The following is a 23,435-nucleotide window of genomic DNA, read 5'->3' as shown; positions in this document are numbered from 1 at the left end:
CACATTCTCCTCATGGCTATATAAATCTATGTTATAGCACTGTAATCATATACAGACTTAAAAGGAAAAGAACTGAAACAATACATCAGCAGCTGCAGTAACTCATGTTATACTATAAGGTACTACCATATGCATATAGTTACACAAGCACCAAAATTTAACATCTGCAAAAAACACATTGCAAATTATACTACATTAAAAGTTACCTCCAAGCTTGACTATAGTGCACTGAACTACACGGGTCAGGTATGAACTATGGGTAAACAAAAAAGTGGAAGCCTGCCAGTTTGCACATCAAATAGCATACCAGATGAAAATAAAGTATACAGTGGGCCAAGCAATGAAAATGGAGCAGCACTATTCTTAAATCATCAGTGAAGCTGTAAAACAGATGAACTGCAAGAGAAAAAGCAAGCACAGATGTTTACTGAGCAAAAAAGAGGGGAAAGAAAAGGTGCTAGAGTCAAGAATAAGAGATTTTGAGACTGGTTTCACCACCCCCAATGCCACACCCCCTCCATCCTCCCAAAACCCCATAACTACTTAGAGTATGAGGGAGAGACGGAGATCATAGAAGGCATGTAGCACTAGCCATCCACTGTAGTCCTTTGATATGGCTGAGTTGTATGCAAGGCCCAAAGATATCTTGGATTACCAGGATCTCAGAAGGCTGTCAATGAACCCAAGTAGCCAGTCAAGGGAACTTAATACTTCCACAACAAAATTTCCTAGAAGTGGCAGGTTAAACATCAATGACTGAAACAAAAAAAAAACTTGTATAATGTTTTTCATGGCCTTTCAAAGGAGATGTTTCAAAGTGCTTAATAGTTAAATTAAGTAGTTTTGAAGTGTAGTCACTGCAGTAATTTGGAAACATAGAACCCAATTTACATATAGCATCGCCACATAAATTGCAATGAAACCAATGACCAAATCACTTTTTTTTAATGCACTAACTGAGGAATACTGGCCAGGTTACTGGAAGAACTCCCCTGCATTACTTTGAATAGTACTGAGAGATATTTTAAGTCTACTTGAAATAGCAGACAAGGCCTCAGTTTAATGTCTCGTCCAAAAGACTGCATCTGAACAATTTATCAATCCCTCAGCACCTCAATGAGTGTCAGCCAAATTATGTGGTCAAGCCTCTGGGGTTTGGACCCATGACCTTCTGATAGAGACAAGGCTGCTACCACTGAGTCAAGGAGCAACACTGCATTAGCTCAAATTATCAGTTCCAATCTGGAGTGCCACGGAGAGAGGTATTCAGCTCAAGTCAAGCAAAAACAGAGGAAGATTAAGAATTAAGAGTCAGCTTTCTCAAACTATTTCATACCATGGACTGTCAATCCATGTTTGAATCCTGCTAATCAGGCTTCCACCCCTGCCAAATACTGAAACAGCTCCTCCTAAAGTCACAAATTATAGACTGATTGGGATAAAGGTAAACTTTTCCTCCTCGCCCTTCTCTGCAGTCTTGACATAGTTGACCAGAGCATCCTCCACAAATGTCTCTCCACTGTTGTTAAGTTGGATGGGACTACCATAACCTAGTTCCGTTCTTATCTAATATTCATCAAAGAATCACTTCCCATGGCTTCTCTTCCTGCTCCCACACCGTTACCTTTGGTGTTCCCCAAGGATCAATCTTTGGTCCCCTCCTATTTCTCAACTATATGCTTCTCTCAGTGAAATCATTTGAATGCACAGCATCAGTTTTCAGATGTATACTGACAACAGCCAGCTCTGCCTCAAAACCACCTCACTCAATTCCTCCACTATTGCTAAATTATCAAACAGCTTATCCAACATCCAGTACTGGATGAGAAATTTCCTCTAAAATTGGGAAGACTGAAGCCATTGTCCAAATTCCTTGCTCCAAACTCTGTTTCCTAACTATCAACTCCATTCCTCTCCCTGGCAAAAGACTGAGATTAAACTAGTTTGTTTGTAACCTTGGTGTCACATTTGATTCCAAAATGAGCTTCTGACCTCATATTCATGCCATCACCAAGACTACCTATTTCCACGTCTGTAATATTACCCAACTTTGCTCCTGTCTCAGCTAATCTGCTGCTGAAACCCTCATTATTCGTGCCTTTGGTGTGTAGGGCTGTCTATTCCAATGCAATTCTTGCTGGTCTCCCACATTCTACCCTCCATAAACTCGAGGTCATTCAAAGCTTTGCTAACCATGTCTTAACTTGCAGCAAACCCCATTCCCCTATCGCTCCTGTGCTTGCTGACCTACAATGGTTCTCAGTCAAGTAATGTCTTGATTTTAAAGTTCTCATCCTTATTTGCAAATCCCTCCAGGGCCTCACTCCTCCCTATCTCTGGAATCTCCATTCACACAACCCTGCAAGATATCTGCGTTCCTCTAATTCTGGCTCTTGTGCATCCCCAATCTTAATTGCCTCACCATTGGTGGCTATGCCTTCAGTTGCATTGGCTCCAAGCTCTGGAAAAACCTCCCTGCCCCTCTACATTGGTTTTAAGGAGCTTCCTGAAGGAGGAAAGCAATCTTTGATGAAGTTTTTGGTTATCTGACCAAATCTCATGTGGCTTGATATCATATTTGCTCCTGTAAAGCACCTTTGGACGTTTCACTGCATTAAATTAGGTTGTTATTGTCAGCTGTAGAGTGTCCCGTGCCTTCTACTGAATGTGAGTTGATGCAGATTGAGATTCAGTGAGGGCTATGGTGATTATTTTCTATATTCAATTCTTTGTTGAGATTGCAATGCTTGTGCAAATGTGAAAAGGTTTGTGTGGTAAGGTTCCACTTGTAGTGGGTCCAGAACCCTTTACTCTAGATCACATTTTAGATTTAACTCCCGATGACAAGTTAGTTACAAATCAATTGGAAAAATCCAAGTGCTGCAAGAGATCAAACGACATAGAAAAACTATTAAACCGTAAGTTGCTGTGAGGACCATGTGCTAGAATGAGAGATTTCTGTAGTGTTGGGTAGCAAAGAACACAGACTTTGAGTTGTAGTAAGCAGCAACACTAATTCAACACACGCATATACTGGCTTTGGAATACAGAATTTTCTTAAGTTTGAGTACGGGTACAATTTTTTGAAAGTAAAAAGAAAGCCAAGTTTAATAAAATTACAAGAACATGTAAACAGGATACGCTTACTGACAATTTGGAGCATTTTGAACCAGTAATACCAAAAATTCAGAAAATGCTGGAAATACTCGGCAGGTCAGGCAGCATCTTTGGAGCGAAACAAAGTTCATGTCACCAATCTGAAACATTAGCTGTTTCCCTCGCCACAGATTCTGCCTGGCCAAGTTGAGTATTTCGTTATATTTGTTTAAATTTTGCAGAATGACAGAAGAATTGCTTTTAGAAAAGAGTGATATGAATGAAGACTGATGGAGGTTACGTAACATGACAGCATAGTAAAAACTAGAGAGATAGTGTCTCAAATTTACATATTTGATTTTCTTGTGGTGAAGAGAGAAAATATTTTGCTTGGGGAACCAGAAATTAATTTTCAAATGAAAACCACAGTGGGCAAGGAGAACATAATAATTCTCATTCCAAGTCATGGGATTCCAGTGCTTGTTGCTTACCGTGAAACAGCATTCTTTCATTTGAATGGTTGTGATTTTCTTCCGACACTTCTTTCCTTCGGTGTGTATATCTCTCCCAGAGTCTTTTATTACATACCCTTTGAATCTGAAATCATTTTCTGGTGAGTTACCAAATCCAACTTAACAATTATGGTAAAAACAAAAGCAGAGGGAAAAAAATACAACTATGAATGCAGTACCTTCAAAAAATTGTATTTATTAAAAACTCCTCCAGCGTGGCCACCATCCCGGTGTTCTCTTACTGTACTCTGCATCTATAAAATGTTCATATATGATTAAAAGTATAACCAGGGAAGGCATTGTAAATAAAATACACTGCATATATTAAGTGTCACATTAAAAATGCATGATCACCTCTTCCTCAACAGATTGGAATTCCTTATCCTCTGGTAACAAGTCAATCAGAATTGTACCACTGCTGGAAGTGTTTAAAGTTAGATATGGGGTGATGCCTGTTTCATAAAGAAAAGGAATCAATTACTTTTGATGTTTTTTGCACTTGCCTTTTGCCTCCAAATTGCATTTCTCCTCTTAATTCAATGCTACTTAACACAATTTATCTTAAAATTAATTTTTGCACCATATTCACGCTTTGCTCTTTTTTTTGATGTCAAGGGCAGTTACTCTCACCTCTGGAATTCAGCTCTTTTGTCCATGTTTGGGCTAATGCTGTAATGAGGTCTGGAGCTGATTGGCCCAGGAGGAACCCGAACTGAATATTGGTGAGCAGGTTGCTGCTGAGTATGTGCCATGTCATACCACTGTCGATAACACCTTCCATTGCTTTGCAATTGTACATTAAGCATCATAAGCACACTCAATGCTTTATTCAAATTATTTGACAATTCCAATTTTTTTTCTATTAAAAATCGACAACCATCATAGTTAGACTAACAGTAAATTTTGTTTCAACTTTTTTTGATAGAATACAGATAGCTGAACAACAATGTATCTATAACAATATATGTAATACATATCAGAAGATAGTGAACAGGTTATGCAAAGAGGAAGGGTGGGAAGATAAGTTAACAGATGGGATGAAGTGTTTTGAATTCTCTGTTCACGTGTCATCTTTGCTATATTTTTAAAATCAGATATAGATCAAGTGCAAAAATGAAACAAAGACAACAACACCCAAACAATGAGCAGAAGGAATGGATGTAGAGAATTTTTAGCTTGTTTGCACATCATTTATTTTTGTAAATGCTACAATTCACAATTGTTCAAACAATTGTCTGTGCTACATATTAAAAATTGAAGTACCTAATCAGTCTTATGAAAATTAACAGTCAACGGTCATGTCCTCTGGTGAGTTACAGGCATTTGCATGTATGCTAGTTTATTTACATGTATTTTGAGAACCTCAGCTTGTTTGAGTTCCATTAATAGCTAAAGTACCAATAACAATATTTCTACCATGAAAGATACTTCATAAACAAATGCTTTACCTTGTTGACCAGCTATTAGTCGCTCAACTCCTTTGATGATTTTATGTCGATGCCCATAAGCATTTATTCCAATTTCTTTGAGCTCTTTATGTCCCATTTCAACCAATACATCTAATGTGATCTGCAAAGAATTGATAATCACAGGCAAGTATCAGTGAGTGGTGTTAAAAGCTACAGCTATCAATTTGTAGCAGCATAAGACTAAACTGTGCAAAAGAACATAATTCTAAATCAACTAATTGCAAGAAGTATCAAACTGATCAGAATGCATAAAAGTTAGACATTTGATTTGAATTAAGCATAAGAATTGAAAGCAAGTTCCACTGCCAACACTAACAATGCAAATGAGATGAAGGTTTAATCTCTTATGGTTAGCAAATCAAAATAAAATTACTGCACGGTTTCATTTTGGAAATAAACAGGTTCTCTGAGGATCAACAACCTTATTCAAGTGTACCATACAAAGAACATTAAAGAAAATGAAAACACTATGCTGTTGGTGAGAGGTTGAGATTCATTGATCTGGTTACTGCAGACAGAATTTGTACTTCATTAGGCTTGTGCCCTATCTGCCCCACTTACTGTGTGTAATAAAGTGGGAAAATACACCACCTCCAATCTTGAACAAAAACAAAGTACTCACAAACAAAAAATTGAGATAAAGTGAATGAAAATGTACAAAGCTCTACCTGCTCTTTTTCAAATATGTCACATAGATGTTCAAGGCCCAAATTCCTCAAAAACTGATTAATATTCATATCTATTCCTGGAACTGTAACAGAGGAAAAAAAATTACCCAATGATAAATGTCAAAGTAACTACTGAAGCAGCACATTCACAAATAGTTACATAAGGCCCTCAATGTAGCAAATTGTTAGAAATTTGTGATAGGAGCAATGTTCCCTCTAAGATTTGTGGCCAAGCAGCAACATAGAAGTGCCGGCGCAGGCCCCTTTTAAATTACTGTGCACGTGCAGCCACGCAATAAGATTTAAAGGGGCTAGGCACTTAAATAAATAGCTCCCATTCTGCTAAGAAATTAGACAAATTTTTCCTACTTATTTACACTGGAAGATATTTACTCATTTTCAACGCTCGTATATAGGACATCCCAAGAAATATTAAAATACACAACTTTAAAACTAAATTTTTAGATTCTTTAAAGAAGGAGAATGGAGTCCTTTTAATAACAAGAATTAAGGCAGTTAAAGAGAAGTTGTATGCATTACGATCTCAGTAGAGACTGGTACTTGTTTAAAAATAAATCAGAAATCCCAGTTATTTACTAAAAGAATGAAACCACAAGATTCCATGGTTTAAAAACAGAATAATTTTTGCTACACAAGAGTCAAACAAAGCAAACACTAAATACTATCTTCGATAAACCTCTTATACCCTAACATTCAGAATCAACTTAGTTAACAGGCAAATTGCGGTTGATTATAAACTATAAATTACACATTAAACTGCAGGTACAACTAAGATAGATCTTATGAATTGGCTTGGCAGATTACATGTCATATAAGTCAAACTCAGTCACAAATTCCTTCCAAACTAAGTCTTCCTTCTGAACAATTTAAGCTCCACTTCTTCTAGGATGTAGCCCGATCCTCAGCTGATGGCAGCACACAACCAACCAGAAGTTCCACTGGCACAGTCTTCACCACAAATGGCACATGTCTGCAGAACCTCCTCAACTGTCTGGATGGTGTAGATCCACCAATGCTATCTACAAGTAACAGAAACAGCTGCAGCAACTTATTCTCAGCTTCTGGATCTGGACTCTGTATTCTTCAGCTTGCCTGTACTGCACCACTGGACTAATCAACTGCTACAACCGAGCTTAGGTGGTTCTGCATCCCTTTACATGGCCTCAGCCAGTTTCAGTTTGCCCAGAGTTTTGGGTTCCAAATCTCAGTTTCAGTTTTTGTCTGCTTAGAAACTGGGAGGGTCAGTTTCCTTATTCTGGTTTCCCTTTTCAGTTTTCAGCTTCCATTTTCAGTTAGGGCCTGCCTAAAAAAAATACAAGCTTTGGAAGCACAGATTCCATCACACATAGCCTAGAGATATCTCACTTATCAAATCAGTCATTTTCCTTTCAGTAAAGGTCCATCGTTTCCTATTTCAACTCCCACCTGTAGCCATTTCAAATATACTTTCTTGGCAGAAATGTTAATTGATTTTCCAATATTGATGTGTATCTACTCTGTATTGAAAGTACATATTTCAGAATTTTTCTCCTAAAAATTAAATACCTAACAGAAACCTTCGGTTGCAAAAGGAATTAAAAAGCTTTGCTGAAATGAAAGCAATCTTGCATTTTCTCACCAGGATGTACCATTTAATGATATCAGATACTATAATTCACATGAAAATAAGTCTTGACAGCAGGAAATCTAGACAATGGGATTGTGAAATTCTCAAACAAGAAATCAGTAGTACTTAACATTAAAAAGGTTAGTATCAAGGTATTGTTACGCAAGTTTAATATCATAGTTCGTATGTTTGAGAGGTAGAGCTTATATTTAAAATTCAATTTCTAAAACTAAGTTCAGTGGGGAAAAAGAATTGCCTCTAAACATCTAGAGGCTGGCAAACCATACTGATTTAAGGTTAATTACAATTCAGAAGTTAACTTCTGCTTACTGCATAAAATCAGAGTAAAAGGGTGAGAGTCATAAAACGGCAGGTGGATTTATTCAGCTAAAAGAACTGGAGACATGACATCTGCAGCTACTGCAGTAAAAGATGTAAGTTATTCATGTGGTTTCCCAGGATTGAAGGAAGCTTTAGAATTAAAAGGGTAGTTAATTTGCACTTTATCTGGGAACAGGTTGTGTTTGTCACATTGCCATGGAGATGGATGGAGTTTAGTGAGATTCTTTGATCTGAATTATCTCTGTGAATTAGGTTAGAGCATAGCCAGCATGCAAAACTGTTTGGGAGACACAGCTAAGAGTCTGTGCCAGCTGTGTGTCTTATGTAGCTTGTAGCTCCTTGGAAGTTGAGAGATAAAGCCAGACCTACACCAGAAGTAGAGTAAATGCTAGATCTACTGCTCATGACGCAGCTGAGGTTGGGAGCTGATATTCAAAACAAAGACAAAGTTGGAAGGGGAAAAGCAACTGGAAGATTTGTTTAGCTGGAAGCTAAAGGGAGAAATCCATAGTAATCCTCAATAAAAGGCAGTTAACCTTGTTGCAGTTTGAATTCTGGAAGTAATCAGCTTAGTTGCAGTTTGAAACCATAGCAGTGGGTTATTGGAACTCAAGGGTGTTTTCTGATGTTTAAGGCACTGCGAAGAGTCACAGGGAGGCCCATGCTCGAGCTGTGGAATCCAGAGTCATGAGGTTGATAAAGAAATTGTAGGGTTGCTTAGCCAAAAGTTGATGGAAGGTCCCCCATGAAAACTTGTTCCTTGGTGCATAGCTAGAACACTGAAGATAAATCAGTGATTTCTGGCCAGCGGTGATATACCTTTTGAGTTGGTCCCAGGAAAAGTGAAAGAACCGTAAAGATTTTGTAAGATGAGGGAACTCTAGGGGGAAATAGAAAGTAGAACAGAGTTTATAGCATAGATCTCTCTAAGCTATAGTGTTAAGTTAACAGTGCTTGCTTTAATTTCTCTTTAAAAATGTACACAATAAAATTTGATTCCGTTAAAAAACATGAAGGCTTGTGGCGTAGCTTGTCAGTTGATAACTGGGTGTTTGGATTTCTTTCTTAAATGTTAATGGTCCCTAACAGGATTATAAGAGTATTCAATACCGATCTGGGGTATTATCTTCCCACAAATGGTAGCAACAAGTAGGTCTTGACGTTCAAATATGAGCCAGTTCCAGAGAAAATGAGCATATCATATAAGGCTCTATTGATTACTTAAAATTAAATTAATTAAACTGAAACTCCTTTACCTTTTTTCTCCAAACTCGCAATTCCTTCTGCACTACACACCCTGCTGGTGGAAGCTAGTTCAGAAAAACTAGTTGTAAGGTTGTCTAGACTACTTGCAGCAGACAGGTTTGCTGGAGTTGATGGAACAGAGGGCATTGAAGAGGCTGCAGGTCCTGTTTGGGAAGCATTGATGACAACAGCTTGAGGTTTGTAGCAAGATGGCAATGCAGAAGGAGGCATTGCAGCAATCAACAAGGCTCGAACATCATCTGCCTGTGTATAGATGGCAATTTAAAAAATACATTACTCCAAACTATTATTCAATTCAAATGGCAAATTTCCCCAGTATAAAGCTCAGGCTTTGATAAAGTTAGCTTATGGGAGGGCGGTCCATCTATTGGCCAGACATTTCAGACAAATATTATAGTTATTTTTAAAACAAGAGCAATGGAGAAACCCATTCTGCTGTCAAGGAAATTGTTCTTACTTTGACCAATTACTGCAAATCAGGTCAAAATTCGTAAAGAAAAAGTTATACATTAAAAACACTTCTTTCTGCTGAATAACTCCGCAGCAAAAACTTTTTTCAATAAATGTTTTATCTAGAGGAAACAGATACCATCTATCATAAAATTGCTTAAATGAAACAGTAAACCATGATGCTTAAAAACCCTATAGAAACCTACTGAAACATGATTAAGTTTAGTAAGATAAAATATTAATTGTACTGACACCATGAGTACCAATCATATGAGTTAATACTGCCATGTAGTTCCAGTTAGCCAAGAAAAACAAAATGTAAAAATATACTCTGCTTTATCAAATATATAATGGAAACAAGCACATAATGGAATTATTTCATTTTTAGTCAATTTTTAATATAAATGATCATTTAAAAAGGTAACATCACAGGAATTTCAAAATGTGTTTTAATAACTTTATCTTAATAGAATACTTACAGTTATTAAGTCTAACGGTGTTTGCCCTTCCTGATTTTTCATAGTGGGGTCAGCTCCATGTGCTAGTAATAGCGCACACAGTTGTGTCCGCCCTTTCTGGGCTGCTTCGTGAAGGGGAGTGAAAGCCCATTTGTCTGTTGCATTTACGCAAGCATTGTACTTTATCAACATTGCTGCTACATCCACATGCTAGAATCAAGAAAATTACATGTTAATTACAGTTTTTTTCAAAATTAAATAAAACAAAGAGTGCAGTATTTGATGGGTGCTCGCACTATCCATGGCAGACAACAGTATGTATGAGAATTCAGTGCACAAAGCAAAAGCATTAAACTTTAACAAGTTTGGCCTAATTGGCTTCCTTCCAGACATTTCCCCTTTCTTTCCAAATGTTTGGTATTGTGATAAAGGGGGTACAATGTATTATGTTTCTTTCAATAGAAAAATACATTTTTAAAAAACCATAGCTACATTTGCATTTACGAAAAAATCTGGATCATGCACTGGTTAGTAGCATGCTGTAATTAGACCTCCATTGTTCCCCTTGATTCACTGATGCTTTAGTGGTCATTGCCTTCAAACTGAGGTCTGCTCATTACTTGAATAATGATTTCACCCAGGATAGCCCATAGGAAAAAAACTCAGGGTGCCAGTCTCTAAGAACATAGACACCTGACCATCAAGCCTGTCTTTTTTAATATCCATGAGCTATAAAGTAGGCTCATTCCCTCATTTTACTTTCAACCAATGAATATAACTAACACATTCACGTAAGAATATTTAATGAATGATCCCAAAAGAGGTTTTTCTGGGAATGTTGGAATGAGTCAAAGGAGATTCCAGGTGACCAAAATGATGGTGAATATCACTCATCTAGCTTAAATCACTATCCATGTCACAATTTTTAAGCAATCATATTGAGCCTTGTTGGATTAAGGGATCCTGCTTCCCTATCAAATTATACCTTTTGTTGGCAGCAAAATATCAAAATGCTTCCTGTTTTTGCCCAGGTCAGCACTAGGCAGTGAAACATACCACTGATAACAGAACCTCAAACTGGAGTTTTATTACCTTTGCCTCTTACTTCTAATCACCTTTACTAGTTAAAATAGCTGAAGGATCTGTTGGATTGATTAATAAATTATAATTGTCATTATAGTTTCAAAAGCATATATGCCAAGTGCCATACTGTCATACCAAGTGAATTAGGCCTCAGCTGGAGTACTACGCCCAGTTCTGGGCACCATACTTGAGGAAGGATGTGAAGGCATTGTAGACAGTACAGAGGAGATTCATAGGAATGATTCCAGGGATGAAGAATTGTAGCTATGAGAATAGATTGGAGAGCTTGGGACTCTTTTCCTTGGAGAAAAGGCAGCTGAGACGAGACTTAATAGAGGTATTCAAGATCCTGAAGGGCATGGACAGGGTAAATAGTGAGAAACTATTCCCACTCAAGGGAGCATCAAGAAATAGAAGGCGCAGATTCAAAATAATTGGCAAAAGGAGTAAAAGTGGTGAGAGGAAAAATATTTTCACCCAGAGGGTGGTTGGAGTCTGGGATGAACTTCGTGAGAGGCAGGTTTGATCGAGGTTTCAAAAGGAGATTGGATTGCTATCTGAAAAGAAAGAATGTGCAAGGTTATGGGGATAAGGCAGGGGAGTGGGACTAGTGCTCATTTAGAGAGCCAGTGTAGACTCGATGAATGGAATAGCCTCCTTCTGCACTGTAAAGATTCTGTGATAGTCAGATTTTTACCTAATGCATACTTATTAATCCTTGCTGACTAAAGTCAGCACCAGGCTTGAAACTTTTGTCCAGCTTGGGGATCACCATGAAGCTGTACAAATCTTTTTTGCACTGCATGGAACATATGTGCACAAATCGTAGCACAATCATGGGAACTCAGTTCTTCAAACCTGTTCCACCATTCAATTAAAATTATATCAATTATATCATGGCTCATCTGTATCTTAACTCCATCCATCCACCATGGTTATGCAACCCTTTGCTAAAAGGCACATAGCAACTCTTTGAAATTTTCAATTGCCCTATCAAGAGTTTTTTTGGGAAGAATTTCTTTGACAGTGTGTGCGTGAAGTAGTGCTTTCTGACATTACCCCTGAATTTTAAGGTCATATCCCCTTGTTCTGGATTCTGTCTACTCTCTTAAAATCCATTAATCATTTGAAACACCTCAACTAGATCTTCTATATTCAAGAAATCCAATCTTAGCCTATGTAACCTGACTTATAATTTAACAAATTCTGGTGAATTGGTACTGCACCCTTTCCAAGGTCAATACATCCTTTCTGAGATGTGGTGCTTATAACTAAATGTAGTCCTCCAGATTGCACGTAAACCAGAGTTCTGTACAGATTAGCATAACTTGCATCTCTTTGTATTCCAGCCCCTGTGGGAGAAAAACCACTATTTTATTGCCTTTTTAATTATTTATGCAGACCACTAGTTTTTAGTTATTTCTGTACTTGGACCCTAAACTTGCCTGCTCATCCACAGTTCCAAGCTTTGCCATTTAGAAAGTACTCAGATCTATCTTTCTTAAGAAGTGAATGACCTAAATGACAATGAACTCCATTTGCCACGGTTTTGCACACTAACATTCTGTTGGAACTTTTTGCTTTTATCTGTTATCTAACTGAATATTGTCAGTAAGCTTGTATTTCTTCATACAAATCATTTATAAAATATAATGAAAAGCTGTGCCCCCTGTAAAGATCCTTAGCAGACACCACTAGTCATAGTTTGCCAACCTGAGTACATTTACCCATTACCCCTACTCTCTCCTGACCAATTTCCTATCTAAACCAATACAAATCAAAATTCCATGTGCTTTCATTTCTGCTACGTTCCTTATATGGAACCTTGTCAAGTGCCTTCTGGAGGTCCATATAAACAATATCTATATATATATAATCCTTTATCTACCAACTTTGGCTACCTCCTCAAAAAATTCAACCAGTTTCATTGGACATAACTTACCCTTTGAAAATCTGTGCTGGTTCTCTCTATCAGTTTACATTTGTTCAAATGTTCAGTCACTCTGCCCCAATTAAGTGTTTATTAACTTCCCCACAACTGATTTTAGAATAACAGGCCTTCAATTTCTTGGCTTATGTCCTTTAACCTTCTTAAATAGAGCAGCAACATTGACAAGGAGACTCTCATGCTGGGTCATGATGAAATTGCTCCTGATGACTTGTTATTCTTGCAATTTTCATGGGGTTAGGGATGAGAAAGGGTAGAAGATGGAATATATAAAAGAGCTTGATCGTGAAATTTGCACTAGATATGAAGTGACATAAGAAATCGGAGCAGGACTAAACCATATAGTCTTTCAGCATCTACCATGTCGAGTTATTTCAGAATCTTACACACTTCAGTGAGATCAACTCTCATTCTTCTAAACTCCAGAAAATATAGGTTATTCTAATCAATCTTTCCTCATAGGACAACATGCTAATCCCAGAAATCAATCTAATGTATCTATGTTGCACCCCATCTAGGGCATATATATTCTTCTTTGAAGGATACCAAAACTATACACAGTACTCCAGCCCTATATAATTACAGTAAGAATTCAGGTTTAATTAAGTGCTGCTCCTCCATGCCCCACCCCCATGTTAAACATCTGTCAACGAAAAATAGGACAGTTTCAACAAATATAAACATAGGACGATTTCAATGCATCACATCCTTACATTATGAAATGCATTAGAAGCTGGAGCTAACCTAGCACAACTTGATTGCTTAGCCATCCATGGGGAGACTTAATCCATGTAGTATAACCAAAAGCAAAGAGAGAGAGGCGGGGGGGGGGTGGGGGGGGGGGGGCGGAAAGAGAGGAAAAACATTTCTATTTAAACAGGTGAACATCCTAAATAAATACCCTTAAATAGCTTCACACTGACACTGAAGCAGATATTGTGCTCCTTCATGAGGAGGCACAGTACTTAATCAACTTGATCAGTTTTCATTACTGAGCGAGCCAATGAAGTTAATACTGTACTTTCATCTTACCCCATACGAAGCAGCATTATGTAAAGGAATCAGTCCACCTTTGTCTTGAACATTCACATCAGCACCATGTTGTAGCAAATACTCTGCAACTTCTAGATTGTTGTATCCAGCTGTTAGACATACCACAGTAAATCAGAACAAAAAGTTCTTCACAACAATGTACCATTATATATAAGAATAAAATTATGTCAGCATTTAGAAATCCACATAGGCTAGATTTAATTTGTAGCATGTTCATGTTTTTACTGCAGTTTCAAGCAAAATAATGTATTTTTCAGGTTTATTGCAGTAATTTTAACTTGACAAATGCACATCGACTATTTCTAGCTAAATTTAGATGATCTACTAAAGTTTTGATATTCATGCCTTATGGGGCTACAAATTTGCATCTAATTTGCATCATTTATTTAGATATGGAAGCGAGAATGACAATTTATACTAATTTGTCTATTAAGCAAATTGCGTTTTAGAATCTTGATATTAGGTAGAAGCCAAATTAGGAAATGTCACTTTAACGTTAGTTTGCATCAAGAAAACATCAGCACTGTTAGCATATGTAACTAAAAATTCAAACTTGCTCCAGGCTAACTCATTAAAACGCACAATTATTGGAATTGTACCTGCCTGCAACTTCTAATTATCAGTCTGGTGGACAAAATATTAGGAGATGATATGACATCTACTTTATATAATGCCAAATTGTTTTGAAAACTACATTTATAATAGGCAAGTCTAAACGCAATAGATAATTTCTCTTACTCCTGTATTTTATATCACAATCATCTAAATGAAATATTTGGGCAATCCATTGAAGTGAGCTGCTCACTTACTAACACAACCCACAAAGTTAACGATGAAAAATTGCATGCAGGGCTCAGACTGCCAATACACAAGAGAAAATTTCCCCTCTAGCACAAATACTGTTCACAATGGCATCCCATTAAGTATCTATTAGAGAAAAGTGGATTTCTCAGAATGATTACAAAGCAATAATCTGAATTTGGAAGGTTCAAGTGGGAAGGTGAACAATGTCTAACTCTTATCTGAACCTTGAGATAAGATTACGTTTCTGAAATAACGAGTACAATTTATATTTGTAATACGCGCTATTGTGAACTTTATATATCTTACTGTGCCTTGATCAGTTTGGACTCCTATTGATTACATAAATTGTCGTTGCGTTCCCCATTATTGAAGCATGACAACATTCACATCAATAAGACATCAGGGAGGAAATTTTATCAAGGAATAATTGGAAAGGTTTGCGTTAATTAAGGAAGACCAGCACGCATTTGTAATAGGCAGATTGTGCTTGACTAATTGAAGTTTTTGAAGTAACAGACAAGGTTGAAGGGAATGCAATGGATGCTGTCTATATAGATTTTTAGAAAACATTTTAAGAAAGTATTCAACAAAGTACCATATAAAAAGCTCGTTAACAAAACTGTGGCTCATGAAATAGAAGGATGTCACCTTGAATAAAAGAATTGCCTTTGTCAGAAAACAGGAATCTGTGGAAAATGGTTATTTTTCAGACTGGAGGAAAGAAACAGTGGTGATCTCCAAAGGTCAGTGCTCGGGCCTCTGCTTTCTTTGATATATAAATAGCTTGGATATTGGATTACGGAGCAAAATTTCAAAATTTGCTGATGATACCAAACTTGGAGGAGTGGTAAAACAGGGAGGATGATACTAATCAACTGCTACAGGACATATTTAGGCTAGCAGAATGGGCAGGCAAGTGGCAGATGGAATTTAATAGAGAAGTGAGAGAAGATGCATTTTAGAGGAAGGGAGGAGGAGGCGCAAAACAGATTTAATGGCACAGTTCTAAAGAGTGTGCAGGAACAAAGGGACTTGTGGGTGCATGTGCATAGATCTTTCAAGTTAACAGGACATATTAAGAGTGGTTAGCAAAGCATATGGAATCTTGGGTTTCATAAATGGAGGCATCAAGTACAAAAACAGGGAAATTATGCTGAATGTTTATAAAGCCCTGATTAGGTCACAACTAGAGTAATGCATCCAGCTTTGCTCACCACACTTTTGCAGGGATGTGAAAGACCTTGAAAGGGAGAAGAGATTTACCATGGTTCCAGGGGTGGGGGATTTTAACTACAAGGTTAGGTTGGAAAAGTTGGGGTTGTTCTCTTGGAGAAAAGAGATTGAGGGGAGATTTGATAGAGGTGCCCGAGATGATGACAGGTTTAGATAACGTAGACAAGGAAAAGTTGTTCACAATAGCTTATGTACAAGGATGAGAGGACACAGATTTAAGGTTTGGGGCAAGAGATGCAGGGGTTGTGAGGAAGGAAAGACTTTTTTTTAAAAAAACCGCAGCTAGCGGTAATGATCTGGACCTTGTTGCCCATGAAGGTGGGGAAGCAGAGACGATCAATGATTTTAGAAGGAAATTGGATGGACGTTTGAAGGGCTATGGGTTAGAGCAGGAAAATGGGATTGGCTGGATTGCTCCACAGGGAGCCAACTTAGACTTGATGGGCTGAATGGTCTCCTTCTGCACCATAAATGATTCTATGACTCAAATTTAACAGAAAATTCTATGCACAGTATGTATGTTTAAAATTAACTACGTATATGGATAACAATTGCACAGAAGATGGGCAGGTTTATGGCAATTCATACTTGACAATTTTCAAGATGAAAAGCTGGCTTCAAGATATACACACTCCCATTTTTCGTTTACGTTACATAGAATTTACAGCACAGAAAAAGGTCATTTGGCCCAGTCTCTGCTGGTATATATGCACCATGAGTCTCCTCCCACACTATTTACTTCAGCTCACCCTATCAACATATCAACATATTCCTTTCTCTCTTTCATACTGATCTAGATTTCCCTTAAATGGATCTATGGGCTATGCACATTAAGCAATTCATGTGGTAGCGAGTTCCAGATTCTCACTCTGAGGAAAGATTTCTCCTGAATTCCTTATTGGATTTATCACTCTCTCATATTTATGGCCCATTATTTTGGACTCCTCCATAAGTAAAAACCACCTATACCTACCCCATCTAATCCTCCCATAATTTTAAAGAACTCTATCAGGTCCTAAGTGCCCCAGCCATTCAGTCTCTCTTTTAAGTTAAGATGACCAATACACTGACCACAGCCAAAATGCTCCATTCTCAAGTATCAGGCAGGGCATTGTTAGTGGAATACTTATGGGCCCATCAAATCCAAATGCTGCTTCTAAATCTAAAAGGAATTAACATGACATGAATCACAAATTACTGTGGGAAGCCCTATATAATCCACTTCAAAGTGATTAAAGATTCATTATTGACAGAGGACATGATGTCCTGGAGTTTGTGGTCAATAGTGAAGGAAGAGCACACACACCATTCACCTCAAAGAAAGCACAAGAAATCTCGTGACTTCTTGTGGCAGGAATGTGAGCTTCTCTTGCTGCAGTTGGTTGCAGTGTTCTCCAACAAGGATTCCTAACATGGAGCTACAAGTTGCTCAAGCAGCTAATCACAATAAAGAATTCTCTCAGACAGCCAACCAGGAAATGTAAAGTACTAAAATTAAATCACTCTTAAAATTTTACATAGAAAAATAAAGATTTGGGCATAAACATGGGGTGAAGGTAGAACCTGAAACATTGAGAAAAACTTTAAAAAATGGTTTAAAAATCTAGTAATTAATCATAATGGAGACATTTAGCAATACTCCACAAATTTAAAATTATTTGTTCACGACCAGATCTGTTGTTCGGCAATAGTTATTATTCGCATCATCATTAAAAATTCAAGTTACACCTGATTGGGCAAGGTTTTTAAATTGACTTTCTAACAGCGACAAAGCGCAGTAGGGAAGCTCATTACCTTAACCAATTTCACTGGTTGCTGGCTCTGAATTTGGTGGTGGTCGTGGTGGTGGGGTGGGGGGGGCGGGGGGGGTGTGGCGGGGAGAAGATCACAGCACAGCTTGTGGCAGGGCAGTGAGTAACAGACCGTAACTTTCAAATTTCCATGGTAAACTGCCAATGCACTAAATCCTTAAGTTGCGGTCAGTTTCAGAGGCAACTACTACAAACACTGACACAGTTTGCTGTCAAAGCTCCACCCGCCGACAGAAAATCCAGGCCAGTGACCTGCAAGAATAGCTCTTGCCATGCTCATTTCAAAAATTAACTATTATAATGGTTGACAACTTCCTTTACCTGGAGTGCTTTGTCAGTTCTAAAGCAGGCTATACAGCACCTCAAGGTGCATGTAAAATCTGAAGAAATGCAGACATGGGAAAATGGTTAAAGCAACTTTGAAGAAAGTCTTGGGAGAAAAAATTACACTTCAAATTTGTTGAAAATGATAGGTAGCCTTTAGGGATTGTGGTTAAGAAACACAATTATACTTCTGAAATATCTAGAAACTTAACGTATCAGAGAATGATTGCAGTACCTAAGGAGGCCACTGGCCTGTAGCATTCATACTGGCTCTTTGCAAGAGCAACTTGGCTTCCCTGCCTTTTCACCACAGGCCTGAAAATTCTCTCTTCAGGTGTTTATCCAATTCCCTTTTGAAAGTCACAATTGAATCTGTCTTTATTATATACTCAGGTAATGCATTATAGTTCCTAACACTCACTGTACAAAACAGTATTTCCTCAGTCTGCTGTTAGTTCTTTCACCAATCACCATAAATTAGTATCCTCTGTTTCTCAATCCTGCTGCCAATGAGAAAGGTTTCTGCCTATGTATTATGTCTAGACCCTTCTTGATTTTGAGCACCTCTATCCAATCTCCTTTCAACCTTCTCTTCTCTAACAAGACCAACTCAGTTTTCAAATTTCTCCATGTAACTGAAGTCCCTCAACATTGGAACTAATCTGGCAAATCTTTGCACCCTCTAAAGCTGCCACATCTTTTCTGAAGTGCAGTGTCCAGACTTAGACACAATACTCCAGTTGAGGCTGAACCATTGTACTATAAAGGTTCACAAAACTTCCATGCTTTTGTACACTATGCCCATATTTATAAAGCCTTATAAAGCGCTTCCTCACATTGCCCTGGAACCTTCAATGATTTGTGCATTTAATCCTAGGCGTCTGTTCCTACAACCCCCTTTTGAATTATATTCTTTATTTGTATATTGCGTCACTTCATTCTTCCTACCAAAATGAATCACTTCACACTTCCCCACATTAATTTTAATCTGCAATGCTTTTGCCCACTCTACCAGCCTGCCTATGTCCTCCTGAGGTCTATTCTCTATACACTTTACAATACTCCTAAATTTTGTGTCATCTACAAAGTTTGAAATTGTGCCCTGTACACAAGTCTAGGTCTTTCATACAGATTAAGAAAAGTGGTCCCAGTACCAAACCCTGGTGAAACCCAATGCATACCTTCCTTCAATCTGGAAAATCAAACTTTCACCACTACTGTTTCCTGCCACTCAGCTAACTTCGTAACCATGCTGCAATTGTCCCTTTTATTCTACAGACATCATCTTTGCTGGCAAGTCTATTATGTGGCAACCTATCTACTGGAAGTCCAAAAACGTATCAACCACATTATCCACATCAACCCTCTCTACTACCTCATCAAGGCTCAAAACAAATTAATCAAAATTTGCCTTTAATGAATCTGTGCTAACTTTCCTTAATTGATCCACACCTGTTAAAATGACTGTTAATTTTGTCCCAGATTATCATTTCTAAAAGCTTTTCCACCATCAAGATTAAACAGTTTCTGTGTTTATTTTTCACGCCGCCTTCTGAAGTTGCCAGCCCACTGGCACCACCTGTTTCCAAGGAGGACTGCAGAGTACGTCTGCAATTTCCACTCTTGCTTCCCTCAGCATTCTTCGATGCATCCCATCTGGTCTTGGTGAATTATCAACTTTGAGCACAACCAACCTTTCTAACACCTCATCTTTGTCAATGTTAGCCATTCGGTATCTCAATTACCTCCTCTTTCACTATGACTTTAGCAGCATCTTCTTTCTTTGTAAAAAGACGGACGCAAAGTACTTGTTCAGCACCTCCGCTATTTCTCCTGCCTCCTTTGAAGTAATAAGTGAGTAATTTGCATTTACCTTTACCAAGGAAGAGGACACTACCTAGGCCGAGGTAAGAGACGAGGTAACTGGTACACTAGAAGAACTTATAATCGAGAGGAAGGTGGTGTTAAGATAGAAAAAAGAACAGGACCAGATGAGATGCATCCAAAGGGTACTGAGGGAAGAGAGAGTGGAAATTGTAGACGCACTAGTGATAATCTTCCAGTCTTCCTTAGGCACAGGGGAAGTGCCAGAGGGCTGGAGAATTGCGAATCTTATAACCTTGTTCAAAAAGGGATGCAAGGATAAAGCTGGCAACCACAGATCAGTTTGACCTCAGTGGTAGGGAAACTTCTGGAAACTATAGTACGGGATAAAATCAATAGCCATTTAGGCAAGTGCAGGATAATTAAGCAAAACCAGCATGGAATCATTAAGGGGAAATTGTGTTTAACTAACTTAGAGTCTTTTGAGGGAGTAACAGAGTAGTTGGATAAGGGAAATGCTGTTGATGTGGTGTATATGGATTTTCAAAAGGCATTTGATACAGTGCCAAAACAATGGATTTGTGAGCAAAATTCTAGGTCATGGAATAAAAGGTGAAGTAGGCACTTGGATAAGAAATTGGCTGAGTGACAGGAAACAGAGTAGTGATAAATGGTTGTTTTTCAGAATGGAGGAAGGTTTGTAGTGGATTTCCCAGGGGTCAGTGTTGGGACCTTGCTCTTCCTGATGTATATTAATGACCTAGATTATGGTGTTCAGGGCATGATTTCAAAATTTACAGATGATACGAAGATTGGAAACTTTGTCAACTTGATGGGGATAGTCTTCAACTTTAAAAGGACATAGACATGTTGGTGGATTGGGCAGACAAGTGGCAGATGATGTTCAATGCAGAGAAGTGACAGGTGATTCATTTTGGCAGGAAAGATATGGTGAGGCAGTATAAAATAAAGGGAGAGCCTCTAAAGGAGGTGCAGGAACAGAGGGACCTCAGTGTATACGTACATAGGTCATTGAAAATGGCAGGGCATGTTGAGAGAGCAGTTAATAAAACATATAGTATCTTAGGCTTTACTAACAGGGGCACTGAGTACAAGGGTAATGAGGTCATATTGAAGTTGTAGAAGACACTAGTTAGGCCTCATCTGGAGTACTACATCTCTTTCTGGGCGCCATACCTGAGAAAGGATGTGAAGGCTTTGGAGAGTACACAGAGTAGATTCACAAGAATGGTTCCAGCGATAAAGAACTGTAGTTATGAGGATAGATTGGAGAGATGGGACACTTTTCCTTGGAGAAAAGAAGGCTGAGAGGAGGCTCGATAGAGGTATTCAAGATCCTGAGGGGTATGAATAAATAGTGAGAAACTGTTCCCACTCAAGAGAACAACAAGAGATTCAAAATAATTGGCAGTAAGAGATTTGGATTGTTACCTAAAAAGAGAGAATATGCAAGGTTACGGGGACAAGGCAGAAGAGTGGAACTAGGTGGAATGCTCTTTGAGAGCCAGTGCAGACTTGATGGGTCGAATGTCAAATGGCCTCCTTCTGTAATACAAACATGCCTTTGTTTCTATGTGTAGATCCTTATTTTAGTCCTTAATAATCTCCACCCATCCTATTTTTTTATTCATTCGTAGGATGTGGGCCTCGCTGGCCACTATTACCCTAGTTGCTCTAGTGCAGAGGGCATTTAAGAGTCAGCCACACTGCTGTGGGTCTGGAGTCACACGTAGGCCAGATTTCCTTCCCTAAAGGAAAGATGGGTTTTTACAACAAAAAGCAATGGTTTCATGGTCATCGTTAGATTTTTAATTCCAGATTTTTATTGAATTCAAATTCCACCATCTACTGCGGCAGGATTTGAACCTGGGTCCCCAGGGCATTACCCTGGGTCTCTGGATCACTAGTCCAGCGACAATACCACTACACCATCGCCTCCCCCATTACTAGCCTTTGACTATAGAAAACTTTTTGTTAACTGCCAGTCTCAATCATATCTTTCTTTTCCTTTAATTTCTTTAGCAACTTCCCCTCTGAACTTTCTATATTCAGCATGGCTGTCACTTGCATCAAGTTGCTTCCCTGCGCACCCCCACCATCCCCCCCCACCCCCCCTTACTCCTGGCCCACATCATTTTTCTGCTTCATCACACACTCTACCTCTTTCATCCAAGGAATCTGGCTTTGATTGTCCTACCTTTCCCTCTCGTGTGAATGTACCTTGACTGTAAATGAACCATCTCCTCTTTAAAGGCAACCCATTGTTCTTTTTCCTTTACAGTGGTTAATTTAAACCTTATACTGTGATTACTGTTCTCCAGTGTTTCCCTATTAATATTTGATCCACTTGTCCCATCTCATTCCCCAGAACAAGATCCAGCAATGCCTCCTCCCTTGTTGGGCCAGAAACATATCAAGAAAATTCTCCTGAATATAGTTCAGAAATTCTCACCCCTCTTCTGCCTTTTACACCATTGCTTTTCCAATTTATATTAGGAAAATTAAAGCCCTCCATTATCACTACCCTATTGTTTTTGCGCTTCTCTGTAATTGTCCTGAAAATTTGCTCCTCTATTATCTTCCCAATAGTTGGCGGCCTATGGAATACACCCAGAGGTGCAATGATACCTCTACTGTTTCTTAACTCTAACCAAACAGATTCTGTTCTTGACCCCTTTAGGACATCTTCTGTCTCCAGCAATGTAATATTCTCCTCAATCAATACTGCTACCACTCCTCCTTTCTTTGCTTCCCTTTCTTTCCTGAACACCTTTTATCTATGAATATTTAGTATCTAGTCTGCCCTTTTTTGAAGTCTCTGTTATCACCTCATCATATTCCCATGTGGCTATTTGCACCTGCAGCTCACCAACCTTATTTACATTTGTGTTTGCATCCATGCACTGTAAACCTAATCTTGACCTCATTGTATTCCCTCTTAGTCTGACTCTGCCTAATATCTTGCTATTTCTTACTCTAGTACAATCAGCTTCTCCCAATCTTTGTTCACCATTTTTCTCCCATCCAATTTTACACCCTGGTTCCTATTCCCCTGCTTAGTTGAAGCCCTTCCCATCAGCATGAGCAAACTGTCCAACAAGGACATTGATCCCAATTCTTTTTGGTGTGACCTGTACAGCTTAAGTCTCACCTCCCCCAAAACTGGTCCCAATGCCCTAGGAATCTAATGCCCACCCTCCCACACCATCTCTTCAGCCATCTTTTGATATGCTCTATCCTCTGATTTTTATACTCACTGGATATTACTGTCTTTGGAGTCCTGCTTGCAAATCTCCTTTCTAGCTCCCTAAAATTTCCTGCAGGACTCATCGTTCTATCTATATCATTGGTACTGATGTAACCAATTCTGAATTATTGATTGTGAAGGTGTAAACTTAATGTGAAATTTCAAATTTTCCCCAAAGCTTGTAATTAGCAGCATCTCT

General features: G+C 38.4%; 1 protein-coding gene across 1 annotated transcript in view; it reads right to left on the bottom strand.

The window, feature by feature from the left end:
* Positions 1-23,435, bottom strand: part of LOC144695081 (poly [ADP-ribose] polymerase tankyrase-2) — a 92,751-nt gene that overhangs the window by 3,076 nt on the left and 66,240 nt on the right. Inside the window, exons 17-24 of the mRNA XM_078565995.1 lie at positions 13,952-14,061; positions 9,910-10,098; positions 8,971-9,223; positions 5,746-5,828; positions 5,057-5,177; positions 3,963-4,060; positions 3,788-3,862; positions 3,588-3,693 (exon numbers count right to left, since the gene is read on the bottom strand). Of these exons, the coding sequence (XP_078422121.1) occupies positions 3,588-3,693; positions 3,788-3,862; positions 3,963-4,060; positions 5,057-5,177; positions 5,746-5,828; positions 8,971-9,223; positions 9,910-10,098; positions 13,952-14,061 (1,035 nt within the window). The remainder of the gene's footprint in view (positions 1-3,587; positions 3,694-3,787; positions 3,863-3,962; positions 4,061-5,056; positions 5,178-5,745; positions 5,829-8,970; positions 9,224-9,909; positions 10,099-13,951; positions 14,062-23,435) is intronic.

Source organism: Cetorhinus maximus, chromosome 20, assembly GCF_964194155.1.
Source record: "Cetorhinus maximus chromosome 20, sCetMax3.hap1.1, whole genome shotgun sequence".
Taxonomy (NCBI): domain Eukaryota; kingdom Metazoa; phylum Chordata; class Chondrichthyes; order Lamniformes; family Cetorhinidae; genus Cetorhinus; species Cetorhinus maximus.
This window is presented reverse-complemented; position numbering and strand designations above follow the sequence as displayed.